The following is a 15,282-nucleotide window of genomic DNA, read 5'->3' as shown; positions in this document are numbered from 1 at the left end:
TTTTGAATAACCAACACAGTTATATAAATACACTTTTTACCTCCGTGATTATTACCTTGTATCTAACCCTCTGCAAACTGCCCCCTTATTTCAGTTCTTTTGACAGACATCCATTTTAGCCAATCAGAGCTGGCTCATCTGAACTCGACGTGCGTGAGCACAGTGTTATCTATATGACACACGTGAACTAACACCCTCTAGTGGTAAAAAAAATGTCAAAATGCCCTGAGAGAAGAGGTGGCCTTTAAGGGCTTATAAATTAGCATATGAACCTCCTAGGTTTAACTTTCAACTAAGAATACCAAGATTACAAAGCAAAATTGGTGATAGAAGTAAATTGGAAATTTGTTTAAAATTACATTCTCTATCTGAATCGTGAAAGTTTATTTTTGACTAGACTGTCCCTTTAAATGTATTTATGTGTGAGCACAATTAAGTGTAATGCAAGTACAATGTCCCTTTAATTAATTCACCTCCACCTAAAAAAAGGGATATCATTAAAATTTGGCCCAACTCCTGCTCTAAAGACTAATGTAGAAAAAGCCTGATCTATATTAACAGTATGATCATTACGAACAGTAAAGTCCAAATTAAATTTTCATGATTCAGATAGGGCATATCATTTTAAAGAACTTTCCAATTTACTTTTATCATCAAATTTGCTTTTTTCTCTTGGTATTATTTGTTTACGGCTAAACCTAAGTAGGCTAATAGGCTGATTTCTAAGACTCTGCAGACCACCTCTTATCTCACAGTCTGGTTGTGGATAGCTGATAACATGTACTGTTTGTTCATGTGTGACATATAGATAACATTGTGCTCACTCCAGTGGAGTTATTTAAGAGTCAGCACTAATTGCCTGAAATGCAAGTCTGTCAAAAGATCTGAGATAAGGAGGCAGTCATCAGATGCTTAGATACAAGGTAATCATAGAGGTAAAATGTATATTATTATAACAGTGTTGGTTATACAGAACTGGGGAATAGTAAATAAAGGGACTATCTATCTTTTTAAACAATAACATTTTTCTTGTTGACTGTCTCTTTAATCTGCCATTTTCTTTTGCTACACACATTATCAGGATTGTTTATATCTTCATGTTAAATGGCTACCAAACAGTTCTCCTTCAGCACAAAAAAAAAATGTTAAAAAATAAAAAACAGCAAACAAATGAGCATTTAGAAATTCTCAGTGTAGCTACTGTCTATTGGAATGGAAGGGAGCTGCCATTATGAGAACTTAAGTTCTACTGTAGCTCTCTGTCACATGATTTTAGCAGCAAATGTCCATTGCAATATGTAGTATTCATCATTTTATAACTGTATTTCTGCAGTGTCCTTTACTTCCTGTCCCAGCCCATCAAGGAGTAGGAGGCATCAACAGGAAAGAAAATGTATAGTGTTTATTTTAAAGCATTGCAAGAAGACACCATAAAATAGCCCCAGTCAGTTCAGCACTTGGGTAGTTTTTGCTGATTGGTGGCTAAATGTAGCCACCAATAAGCCAGTGCTATCCAGGGTGTTGAACATAAAATGGGCTGCCTACTAAGCTCTACATTCCTGCTTTTAAAACAAAGATAGCAAGAGAACGAAGAAAAAATTATAATAGGAGTAAATTAGAGACTTGCTTAAAATTGCATGCTCTATCTGAATCATGAAAGAAAACATTTGGGTTTAGTATCCCTTTAAGTACTGAGAATTTGGAATGTGATCAGAAAAACAGGACTGGTAAATGTTAACAAAAATGATAACGAAAAAAGTGCTGCTAATAAACAATACGGCTGATTGTGCAGTGCACTATTAGGAGCTAGATGAATACATATTTTGAGCCAATGACAAGAGAAATATGTGTGTAGCCACCAATCACTGACTTGTTTCCAGTAGTGCACTGCTGCTCCTTTCTAGGGGCGTGATATTCAAAAGTTCGCCAGCAAAATCATGCAAAATTTTAGGGATTTTTTTTAGACCTTATATTGTTATGCAGGTGTCTCTCCTTCACATACAAACCCTGCATAGTGAGATAAACATCTTTCAAATTAAAATTTGTATTTCTAACCTTTTTTTTTTAGGGACCTCTCCATACTGATACATTGTCTTAGATTATCTAACCTGAGCGTCAAGCTTTTGAATATCAGGCCCCAGGTATGCTTTTCAACAAAGGGAACACAGTAAAGCCAAAATAAAACTTACATGATTCAGATAGAGCATTCAATTTTAAGACACTTTAAAATTTACTTCTTTTTTCAAATGTCCTTCATTCTATTGGTATCCCTTGTTGAAAATCAATATGCATATATCCTACACTAATGGGAGCTAGCTGCTGATTGGTGCCTGCACACATTTGTCTCTTGTGATTGGCTAGCTATGTGTTCAGCTAGCTGCCAGTAATGCAATGCTGTTCCTTTAGCACATGATAACAAGATAATGAAGCAAATTTGATAATATAAGTTAAATGGAAAGTTGTTTAACCCCTTAATGACCACAGCACTTTTCCATTTTCTGTCCGTTTGGGACCAAGGCTATTTTTACATTTCTGCTGTGTTTGTGTTTAGCTGTAATTTTCCTCTTACTCATTTACTGTACCCACACATATTATATACCTTTTTTCTCGCTATTAAATGGACTTTCTAAAGATACCATTATTTTCATCATATCTTATAATTTACTATAAAAAAATTTATAAAATATGAGGAAAAAATGGAAAAAAAACACACTTTTTCTAACTTTGACCCCCAAAACCACCAACCACCAAAAAACAACCATGCTAAATAGTTTCTAAATTTTGTCCTGAGTTTAGAAATACCCAATGTTTACATCTTCTTTGCTTTTTTGTAAGTTATAGGGCCATAAATACAAGTAGCACTTTGCTATTTCCAAACCATTATTTTTCAAAATTAGCGCTAGTTACATTAGAACACTAATATCTTTCAGAAATCTCTGAATATCCCTTGACATGTATATATTTTTTTTAGAAGACATCCCAAAGTATTGATCTAGGCCCATTTTGGTATATTTCATGCCATCATTTCGCCGCCAAATGCGATTAAATACAAAAAAATCGTTCACTTTTTCACTAATTTTTTCACAAACTTTTGGTTTCTCACTGAAATTATTTACAAACAGCTTGTGCAATTATGGCTGAAATGGTTGTAAATTCTTCACTGGGATCCCTTTGTTCAGAAATAGCAGACATATATGGCTTTGGCGTTGCTTTTTAGCAATTAGAAGGCTGCTAAATGCCACTGTGCACTACACGTGTATTATGCCCAGCAGTGAATGGGTTAATTAGGGAGCATGTAGGGAGCTTTTAGAGGTAATTTTAGCTTTAGTGTACTGTAGTAAACAACCCCAAGTATTGATCTAGGCCAATTTTGGTATATGTCATGCCACCATTTCACCGCCAAATGCGATCAAATTAAAAAAAAAAAGTTAAATTTTTCACAATTTTAGGTTTCTCACTGAAATCATTTACAAACAGCTTGTGCAATTATGGCACAAATGGTTGTAAATGCTTCTCTGGGATCCCCTTTGTTCAGAAATAGCAGACATATATGGCTTTGGCATTGCTTTTTGGTAATTAGAAGGCCACTAAATGCCACTACGCACCACACGTGTATTATGCCCAGCAGTGAAGGGGTTAATTATGTAGCTTGTAGGGAGCTTGTAGGGTTAATTTTAGCTTTAGTGTAGTGTAGTAGACAACCCAAAGTATTGATCTAGGTCCATTTTGGTATATTTCATGCCACCATTTCACCGCCAAATGCGATCAAATAAAAAAAAACGTTCCCTATTTCACAAACTTTTTTCACAAACTTTAGGTTTCTCACTGAAATTATTTACAAAAAGCTTGTGCAATTATGGCACAAATGGTTGTAAATGCTTCTCTGGGATGCCCTTTGTTCAGAAATAGCAGACATATATGGCTTTGGCGTTGCTTTTTGGTAATTAGAAGGCCCCCAAATGCTGCTGCGCATCACACGTGTATTATGGCTAGCAGTGATGGGGTTAATTATGTAGCTTGTAGGGAGCTTGCAGGGTTAATTTTAGCTTTAGTGTAGAGCTCAGCCTCCCACCTGAAACATCAGACCCCCTGATCCCTCCCAAACAACTCTCTTCCCTCCCCCACCCCACAATTGTCTCTGCCATCTTAAGTACTGGCAGAAACTCTGCCAGTACTAAAATAAAAGCTATATTTGGGCTTTTTTGGGGGGGTTTCTTAGCATATTTACATATGCTGCTGTGTAGGATCCCCCCTTAGCCCCCCACCTCACTGATCCCCCACCAAACAGCTCTCTAACCCTCCCCCTCTGCCAGTACCCAGTTTAGTAAAAAAAAAGTATGTCTTTTTTATTTAATTGCCCTTTTCTGTAGTGTAGCTTCCCCCCCCCAAGACCAACCCCCTTAGATGATTATTTAATTTTTTTAAAAAATGTTTTTTTTTTTACTTTTATTAAACTTTGTTTTTCTGCAGTGTAGCAGTTCCCTCCCGCTCCCGCCCCGTGCACGCGCCCACCTGCCGCCCCCCGTGCACGTGTGCGCTCCCGATCCTGCCCCCCTCCACTTCACTCGGCACATCGATGGCCGCCCACCCGCCTCCCAGACTTGCAACCCACCCACCCACCAACGTTACCGGCCACCGATGTCCGGTGCAGAGAGGGCCACAGAGTGGCTCTCTCTGCATCGGATGGCCAAGGGGGGTTATTGCAGGATGCCTCGATATCGAGGCATCACTGCAATAACCGGAAAGCAGCTGGAAGCGAGCAGGATCGCTTCCAGCTGCTTTCCAGACCAAGGACGTACGCCACACGTCCTTGGTCATTAACTGTATTTTTTTTTTGAGGATGTGTGGCGTACGTCCTTGGTCGTTAAGGGGTTAAAATTGTATGTTCTATCCAAATCATGAAAGAAAATTTGGGGGTTTCCTGTCCCTTTTAGCACTATATATCCAACAATCCCTACCACCTCTGAAACTACATTTGGAATAGTAAAAAATGTGTTCATTTTACTGATATTACTGTACTGTAAATTTGAATACATTTTGTACTGCTATTAAGTGCACACGTTAAAAAATCAAGGAAAGTTGGGGATAGTGTCGAAAAATGGTGTGCGAAATATTATATTTATAGGTTCATATACTACACAAGGGCCAAATGTACAACTTGTAATGGCTTAATAAAAATAGATTGAAGCATTCTACTTACCACAGGTAATGTATGCTGTGCATAAGTATTCCCTCGCACCACTCTTCTATCATACATGATATTTCCATAATGGTAAGTTTCTTCAACCCTGAGAGACATAACAAAATAATAAAATACCTTTACTGCCTGCTATAACAATGATCAGTCATACTAAAGACCACAGTTCAGGGGCAATGCACATTTTAGACATTCCGGGGTAGATTACAAGTGGAGCACTAAATACCGCTTGCGCTCCACTTTGTAATACCATACCCTAATGTGCGCTGGTATTACAAGTAAATCACTTGCGGTCGCATTGCTAGGATTGCGCTCAAGAGAGCATGCTTCTATAGGCTCCTATGGGAGCCTCGTTATGATGCCGTCAGAGTCAACATTTTAGAATTTTGTCAAAAAACTGACAGATAGGATATGTCACCCTATCTGAGATAGACTACATTTGTAGCACTCAGGGGATTATTTAATTAAATAACTTGTGGTAACAGAGATAGACGTGCAAAGATGTGCAGAGAACAAAGACAAAAAAAGGGACGCTAGGGTACTGGTGATGAGCCCTTGGAGCTCATGTATTTTTAGCTAGCCTTAGGAACCTCGATAGATTAAGATAAATTTAACCGCTATATACCTTAACAGTTGTGAGTGGTTAATGGGGGCAGAACGCTGACGTTCACATAAGCTGCTGGAGAATTTAACCGTTAGCAGTACTCATACCACTTGTAGTAAATTGTGACTACACAGGGCTCAATACCGCACTAATAATGTCTCATTTTGTTATGCTAAATTGAAATCTTATATATATTTTTTACCAAATATGTCTGTAGTGTTATAACATTACGTAGGTACCGTGCAGCTTATAAAATAGCGGTCATTTTTGTTACCACTCAGAGCAGTTGATAATTTGCCATTTACTTAAAGGCATATCTCGAACTAAGTTACTAGATCTGTCTGCTCTATATAAGAACAGGAACGCTATTTACCCAGTGTCTATCACCCTGCAATAAACATTAATATCGAAATACCTTACTACTAACGGTGATAACACCACAATAAGGGGTGATCTCCAATATCACAGATACTCTATATAACAAAGTATATACCCGCCGGACTTTGTATATCACAATAAGGGGTGATCTCCAATATCACAGATACTCTATATAACAAAGCATATACCCGCCGGACTTTGTATATCTAATATAAAAGACATTATTAAATATAAAGCATTGAGCCTTTATTTTTGTAGTGCAGGCTTGAACATAGCCTCATATACAAGATACATATAGAAAATTAAGTGAAAGCTAAAGGGATCATATATAAAGTCCCTGACTGTACGCACAATGAATATAAGAGTATAATTACTTAAGCCTCTTAATTATATATGTACAAGTGTACTGTAACGTATTGAGCTAATCCCACAGCAAATTCACAAAATTTAACTGCAGTGAACCTAAGTATAAAACTATTCAATAAATTACCAGCAACAACATACTGATCAATCATATTTTGAGTTGCCACCTCCGGTATATATTGAATATATAGAATTGTTAGTAGCCCCCATACCTTACAAGTTATCTATTCATAGATAATTTCTTACCCACCACACCAACCAATATACGATTAACAAGTAATATTATCTTGGCTCCTAAGAGTGTTTTTAAGTGTGTGTTTTCCAATTTTAACCAAGCCTTAATAAAAGTTAATTTTTAATGGTATTTAGTTTACTCAGACAGTTTTGTCTTTGTTCTCTGCACATCTTTGCACGTCTATCTCTGTTACCACAAGTTATTTAATTAAATAATCCCCTGAGTGCTACAAATGTAGTCTATCTCAGATAGGGTGACATATCCTATCTGTCAGTTTTTTGCTTAAATTCTGCTCTACTACATAGCACCGTTTTCCTTTACTATACTAATGTGCTGTATGCACACAAGTTAATTAAGAATAAAGGGGATAATTTTATTACATTAAAAGTAGTGCCATTGGACCCTATCCTCCTTTTTTTCAAGTATTTTAGAATTTTGTGTTCAAGATATCAGAAATATTAAAGAATAATACTTTGCACGAGAATGTCTACACATGATACTTCTCAACAAGTTCATAGCTTTGTTTACAGCTAGTCAGAGGTTGCTTCACAGATATATTGATTAAATAGGGGACACCTAATGGTATGAACAAAATTATAATTCAGGAGTATATCACTTGGACCACAAAAGACAATAATTACCCTATTTTTCCAATAAGAGATACAGTTATGTATCTGAAGAACCAGTAAGATTAAGGGGAAAAATAATATTATATACAGATACTAATGCTATTTAATAAAAATATTTATATCATGGCTTTATAAAGGTCTCCCGATATGATTTGCTACATTTGTAAATGACAAGTAAGCTGTGTCTTCTGCTATTACAGCACTTTGCAAACCTTTTTTTTTTAACAAAGTTAACAATATATATTTAATACTTACAAAGGTAATTGGATTCCCCGGTACTTGTTGCGATTTTTCACAGTCCTGGGATAACTGGTGAAGGTATAGGTCCCACTGACCATTCCTGTATAGCTGGGTATTTCTGAAGCCATGGTTGCACTTAATTATCTCTTTTAGATTTTTACTATCTCTGCGAAGTGTCAATAGGAAATGCGCAGCATGGAAGAGGTACTACTAGAAAGGAAACATATGTTACTAAGTGACAATGCTGTCTCAATGCCTCACTGCAGGAGAAGGGTGTTAAGTTATCATTTAATCTTTCATATTACATTATGTACATTAAGATTGTTAAGCTTCAGAACTTGTATACATGCCAAGCTGATTGACATTGGGTATCTAAGAATGCCCCTGTCTTACATATGGGTATCTAAGAATGCCCCTGTCTCACATTCTAGTTAGTCTCCCATTCTCACCAACCTAACACTGGGTTCTCTGGTCACACGTTTGGGAGTCATAACATCTTTCAGATTTATATTGGGGTGCCAATGTTGCCTGGTTGTAAAATATAATTGGCAGTGTTCTCCCTAGGACCTATTAAAAGGGAACACCACCAGGCTGACTTTACTAACCACCTGACTAAAATTTAAGCCAATGTTAAAGGGACATTATACACTCATTTTTACTTAGTATAAATGTTTTGTAGATGATCTATTTATAAAGCCCATAAAGTTTTGTTAACATTGCTCTGATTTTCAGACTCCTAACCAAGCCCCAAAAGTTTTATGTGAATACCGTCAGCTACCTTCTCCAGCTTGCTCCTGTTTGTGTAAAGGGTCTTTTCATATGCAAAAGAAGGGGGAGGGGGGAGTGTCTTATTTGCCACTTGCAGTGGGCTTTCCAGCTACCTTTTCAACAGAGCTAAACTGAGAGCTTCTAAGTAAGTCTTTAAACAGTTTTATACTGGATTTTTATATCAGTATCTGTGCATCTTATTCTTTATAGTAGTGTCTATTACATGCAGTTATATGAAAATGAGTGTATACTGTCCCTTTAAGCTAAAATTAGCTGAAGACCTGCATCACCTTCCGATCTACAGTATGCTGAAGACTAATAATATTTCCATGCAGCCAGAGATTGCCCCCATCATGACCAGGGCAAAGTTAAAAATAATAATAACAGTCCCCACCAGAACCAGATCAAGTATCTCTTTAATTAATTTATGTTATGTGTGGCAGGCAAAAGAGAAGGAGGACCCTATATATATAAGATGCAAAGCATCAGCATGTCCAGTTGTAGTTACTAAATGTAGGAGCAGACTGCAGTTGAATTAATACTTATTCAAGGTGTGCAGCTCCAGAAATGTTTAGCTCTCAGCAAATCAGTGTGGAAAAGTTAAAAAGATGTATTAAAGGGAAGGTAAAATCAAAATTGTCATGATTCAGATAGATCATGCCATTTTAAACAACTTTCCAATGTACTTCTGTTAACTAATTTGTTTCATTCTCTTTGTATCGTTCATTGAAAAACATACCTAGGTAAGTAGCAGGGATGAACTGCTGGGAGCTATCTATTGATTAGTGGCTGCACATACAAGCCTCACTAGATGTGCTCAGCTAGCCCCCAATAGTGCTTTGCTGTTACTTCAACAAAGGATATAAAAAAACAAAGCAAATTTGATAATATAAATAAATTGAAAAAGTTGATTACAATTGTATACTCTGAATCACAAAAATTATATTTGGAGTTTTATGTCCTTTCAATATAAGTCAGATTCATTTTAAAGAATGCATTTTTTCTTTATTAATTAATAGTGGACTGTGGGCATATAAATTCACACATATTTATAGTGTGAAAATGATATTAATCAAATTCATTGTTATTTAAAGGGACAGTTCACCCAAAAATTTTCTCCTATTTAAATTGTTCCCAATGATTCATTTTACCTGCTGGAGTGTATTAAATTGTTTACAAGTAGCTCCTTTACCCTTATTTTGGCCTATGTAATAGCTGATTTAGCTTGTGGTTACCCAAACTATACTGAAAGTTTTGATACTGCAGTCTCAGCTATTGAATAGCCTAAGTAAACACAGCCAGCAGAATAAATAACACTCCCAGTGGGGTGCAGTATAGATAAATAATAAAATGATAATTTAACATTGTTCTCTATGTATTGAATTTTGGTTTTCCAGACAAATATAAGATAAGAAAACAAGTGTGTGTACACAAAGTGATAACATAATGAGATCTGATATTACCTGAAGCTCAACCCATTGTAATAGGCTGTAGTTTAAAAGCACAAAATCAGCTACTTCATATACACAAATAAACCTAAAAATACAATTTCTCATACATTTTATACTCTGCAGCTGGTATAACAAGTCATTTAAATACATTACAATTTTACAGTGTACTGTCCCCTTAATTTACACTGGGAATATTTACTGTGAAATTATTTCATTTTTACATTTTAACGTTATTTAATTAAAATTGGTAATATGTACTGATATTTAAAGGGACACTAAACCCAATTTTTTTCTTTCATGATTCAGATACAGCATGTAATTTTAAGCAGCTTTCTAATTTACTTCTATTATCAATTTTTCTTTGTTCTATTGCTATCTTTATTTGAAAAGAAGGCATCTCAGCTAAGGAGCCAGCACATTTTTGGTTCAGTACAATGGACAGCACTTGTTTAAAGGTGCTGTCCAATCAGCAAGGACAACCCAGGTTGTTCACCACAAATGGGCCGGCATCTAAACTTACATTCTTGCTTTACAAATAAACATACCAAGAGACTGAAGAAAATGTGATAATAGGAGTTAATGATAAAGTTGCTTAATATTACATGCTCTATCTGAATCACAAAAGATATTTTTTGGGTTCAGTGTCCCTTTAACTTACATTAGGTATATTTAGTGTTAATTTGTATTTTGAATATTAATTGGTATTTAAATGGACATTAACATTCAGTAAGCTATTCTAAAGCAATGATATATTTTCCTAGAAACATTTTTGATAACATAAGTGTAAAACAAAACTGTCTATATGCAAAACTTTAATTTTAACCACTTGTGTCCATTGAACTTGCATATATACCATTAAGCAGATTTAAGTTGTGTACATTAGCAAGTTAAATCTGTGTTCAATGTTTTATCATTGCATAACTGTGTTATGCAGGGAAAATAACAGGTAATTTGCTTAGTAGTCACAGACAAATTGAGGTAAATTTATATCTGCAAACTACTTCCATACTCCGCAATCAAGAAATCAAAGGGACAAAATTTGACAAATATAAATTGTACTTTAACCACAGAGTATCTGCCAGCACATCAATTCTACTAAGAATTTGGTTTTTGAAATCAAACCTTAAAGGGACATGAAACCCAAAAATGTTCTTTCATGATTCAGATAGAGAATACCATTTTAAACAACTTTCTAATTTACTTCTATTATCTAATTTGTTTCATTCTCTTGGTATCTTTTGCTGAAGTAACAGCAATGCACTACTGGTTTCTAAATGAACATATGGGTGAGCCAACAATCAGTATATATGTTCCGCCACCAATCAGCAGCTAGAACCTAGGTTCTTTGCTGCTCCTGAACTAGCCTAGAAAAACATTTCAGCAAATGATAACAAGAGATAGAAACAAATTAAATAATATAAATCAATTAGAAAGTTGTTTAAAATGGTATTCTCTATCTGAATCAAGAAATACATTTTGGGTTTCATGTCCCTTTAATGTAATATCTCTGTAAATATGCCCAATCCCTAGCATTAATACTGCTGTCTTTCTCAGGAAAATCTGTATGTCCCTTTAATAGAGTGTGTATTTTTATAACAGTGCAATAAGACAATTTTTTAAATGTGCATTCAGCACAAACACAGCCTCAAATACAATGGCAGAACTGTACAAAACAAATATTTGGGCCCAACATGTAATATATGGTTGTAATTATACAGAGGTAATTTAAATTGAACTAATCTAAAATACACATATTGACAGCTATATCTTCAGATCAAATACATGAAAATTAAATCCTAGTTCTCTATATCAATAATTATATATATACACACACACCGTCCTATATCATTTATATTTCACTCAGTCTTACATTAGGGTGTTACAAAGTCCCCTGTCTTACAGTTGGTTTGGATGACACGGATTTCACTCACCGGTTATTTCAGTCTAATATTTGGATGTCCTTCGTCTCATACCTGGATGTCACAGCTTGTAGGTCTCCCATGAGTTGGCCCCAGTCTGAAGTTTTAATGTTAGCAAGTTCCTCAGTCACACACCATAGCGTTCTGTATTCAGATGTTGCTAGGTTAACACTTCCCTAGCAACCATCACCCTGTAAACAGATTTTTTTTCTTCACTGAGCTTTATTGATACGCAGCAACTAAGTGCATGAACACAAGTAAGGTATAATGTAAGGAATAGCCTAAAATGTTCACATTCATCGTGGTATTTCAGATTTGCTTATGTTTATACAAGTGGAACTGCATACCCTATATAAAACGTTTCATAAGTATTACAATGTAAACATTATGTTTTAATAATTCTCTGATCTCAATTTTTTTTAAATTGATATATATATATATTTTAGTTGTGGGATATGCACTCTCACCTCCTCCTCAGTAAACGGCCAGGGTGACAGGAACAGTGATTATTTATAGTATAGAGTAGAGTACTAGACTTTGAAAAAACAAAACGTGGTTTATTGTTGTGACCTTTTGGAGATCAAACCGTCCGATGAAGGGTACAGTTTGAACTCCGAAATGTCACAACAATTAACCACGTTTTGTTTTTTTTTTGTCCAGTGAGTGCGGCTCTACTCTATAATGTGTATATATATATATATATATATATATATATATATATATATATATATATATATATATATATATATATATATAATATATATATTTTATTTTTTTACCCTCCTTTGTTAATGTTATTTTGTATACTTTATCCTTTATAAATAATTTAATTGCTGAATGTATTCTGGCAACAGCAACAATACCATAAAATGTAATCCATTTACAGCCATGTCCTAAATTAATCATAAGTGTAAAATAATTTTACTGCAAAGTAATAAATATTAACTGCAATTATACATACTATGCACATAATATATTCATATTAGTATTCATATGTTAAGTTTGCAATTCCTTATCTGAAGAGCCATGCTGAGGCTAAATAGGGGCAGATAGCGGCTTGTGAATTCTGCAGTATACACTTCCAGTTCTTTTATGTCCTTTTGTGTTTACTATCCACAAGAGCATCACTTATACTTCCCTTTTAGATACGGAATTGTGGGGATCAAATTTTAAATATTCAGGTTTTGTTTTACATAAGGAAAAAACAAACTTTATTCAGTTGGTTAGATCTTTGTTAGATCAGGTTTGATCAATTGTTGTTTTTGTTAGATCTAGCATACAATGGGCGAGGTTAAATATGCGGCGCAGGCTTCAGCGTAACGGCTGAAACCCGCGTCGCCCTTAATTTCCCCTCGCACATCGGGGAATCACATAAACCCCACCGGCAGTTTATAAAGTGCCGTAAATCGGATAAACTAGCTTGGGGGTTAATACATTTATTAGGTTTATTGCGATGTGGGTTAATGGAGAATTAGGGGTTAATAGTTTTATTAGTTTTTGCGGTAGGGGTTGGCAGTTGACAGGTAGATAGATATTGCGCATGCGTTTGGTGTTAGTTAATATTTTCAGCCAGTTACAGGAGTTACGGTGCTTATATACTCAGCGCAAGGCTTGCTGCGCCTGCTTATGTGTGGCGAGGTGAAAATGGAGTAAAATTTCTCCATTTTCGTCACTTAAGTCCTTGCGCTGAATATGTGATATCGATTTGCGATGCTGTTCTATGTAAGATTATGGGAGTAAAAATTGCCAGTACTACCTGACATAACACTGCATGATCCAACATTGAGTGAATCAGCCTCATTTTGGCCCTGTCCTTTTGTGGCTCCGTCCTCACCTATGGCTGGTATTATTTAAAGGAAAAGGTGACAACCCTATATATATCTCTGCATTTTTTTGTAGGGTAAGGCAGAGCGCGATGCTACATTATATGTATTGGTGAGAGAAGGATTTTCATCTAAGTAGAGGTCGCTGCCTACCGGATGGCCCCAGTGAAGCAACAGCTGTGTGGAGTAAATCGGCTGAAGACGAGGTGGGTGAGTGGAACTAATTGAGATATTCTGCATATGTTGCATATTTTGCACGCTCTTTACATATAAGCATGAGAGGTATAATTACAGCAGACCCGTTATAGTTTGGAATAGAACTTGACTAACAGACTAATAATACATGGTACGATACGGATATAAGAAATAAATAATACAAATCTTTTTTGGAGACATAGTAACAACCATAGATAATGGAAAACATAGAGGAAACTTCCTATGTCCTCACAGACTTTGATACATATGACACAGATGAAGTATTAATATACACTATTGACAGTTTGTTTTTCGAAATTGATACTTTGAGAAAAAAGGATATAAAGTTGGAATTAGACATTAAAACATTCATGATATATAAACATGATAAACGAATACCTAGAGGGTTGAGGATACAAAAGTTTCCTTCATTCAGGGTACTAGAGGCAGAGTTCATATCTAAATGGAATGTAATTCTAGACACCTGTTCTTTTGCTTTAAAGGGACACTAAACCCAAATAATGTCTTTCATGATTCAAGCAGAGAATACAATTTTAAACAATATTCCAATTTACTTCTATTTTTTAATTTGCTTCATTCTTTAGATATGCTTTGTTGAAGAAATAGCAATGCATATGGATGAGCCAATCACACGAGGCATCTATGTGCAGCAACCAATCAGCAGTTACTGAGCCTATCTAGATATGTTTTTCAGCAATGTATATCAAGAGAATGAATCAAATTAGATAATAGAAGTACATTAGAAAGTTGTTTAAAATTGCATGCTCTTTTTAAATCATGAAAGAAAAAATATGGGTTTCATGTTCCTTTAATTAACTTACTGATAGAATACAAACAATAACAGAGAATTGAACTATTAGAAGAAATGAAAGCAATACAGGATAAACTAAAAACGGTTCAAAAGGACCCTGAATTTAAGGCATATGATAAACAATTTGAGAGAAATATGATCTCCTTTCGCCAAGAACTATGGGAATTCAAATCCAGAAAAGTATCAAGGGATACATATGATTATGACCATCAGATGGTATATAGATGGGACAATAACTTTGGTAAAGACCCCAGAAAAGGCAGACGGTGGTTCAAGAACCGCATAAGAAAAGCAAAACAAGTAACATACTCAGATACTCAGAGTATGAAGTGGAATCTTCAGATGGTGAAAGTAATATAGAAGAGTCCCAACCCACTGTATTGCAAGCTTCTTTTGATATACCAAGGATTACAAAAACGGACAGGCAAAGACTTTTTCCAAGGACAAAAGAAAAACGTACATAGGGGAAAAAGAGCAAAGGAAGGAGAAGTCATACAACAAAACAAGAAGATATTACAGTAACGGACTTACACAAGAAGATCAGGGAAACAGAACAAAACATATGCATGAATAATTATAATAATGTATTGAATTTATCCAGTGTAATTCTAACTGAGCATGAGTTGCAGGTCTTATCAAAAGGCCTAA

At 35.3% G+C, this 15,282-nt stretch overlaps 1 protein-coding gene across 2 annotated transcripts in view; it reads right to left on the bottom strand.

Moving 5' to 3' along the window:
- RSPH3 (radial spoke head 3) overlaps nucleotides 1-12,370 on the bottom strand; it is a 28,264-nt gene extending 15,894 nt beyond the window's left edge. Inside the window, exons 1-4 of one of the 2 annotated variants that reach the window (XM_053709119.1) lie at nucleotides 12,252-12,370; nucleotides 11,797-11,975; nucleotides 7,662-7,856; nucleotides 5,201-5,288 (exon numbers count right to left, since the gene is read on the bottom strand). In XM_053709119.1, coding sequence (XP_053565094.1) covers nucleotides 5,201-5,288; nucleotides 7,662-7,774 — 201 coding nt within the window. In that variant the 5' untranslated portion in view covers nucleotides 7,775-7,856; nucleotides 11,797-11,975; nucleotides 12,252-12,370. The remainder of the gene's footprint in view (nucleotides 1-5,200; nucleotides 5,289-7,661; nucleotides 7,857-11,796; nucleotides 11,976-12,251) is intronic. The other variant, XM_053709120.1, reaches the window with a different exon arrangement.
- Nucleotides 12,371-15,282: the final 2,912 nt, after the last annotated feature.

This window comes from Bombina bombina, chromosome 4 (assembly GCF_027579735.1).
Source record: "Bombina bombina isolate aBomBom1 chromosome 4, aBomBom1.pri, whole genome shotgun sequence".
Lineage (NCBI taxonomy): Eukaryota > Metazoa > Chordata > Amphibia > Anura > Bombinatoridae > Bombina > Bombina bombina.
Note: the sequence above shows the minus strand (reverse complement) of the source record. Positions and strands in the feature narration are given on the sequence as shown.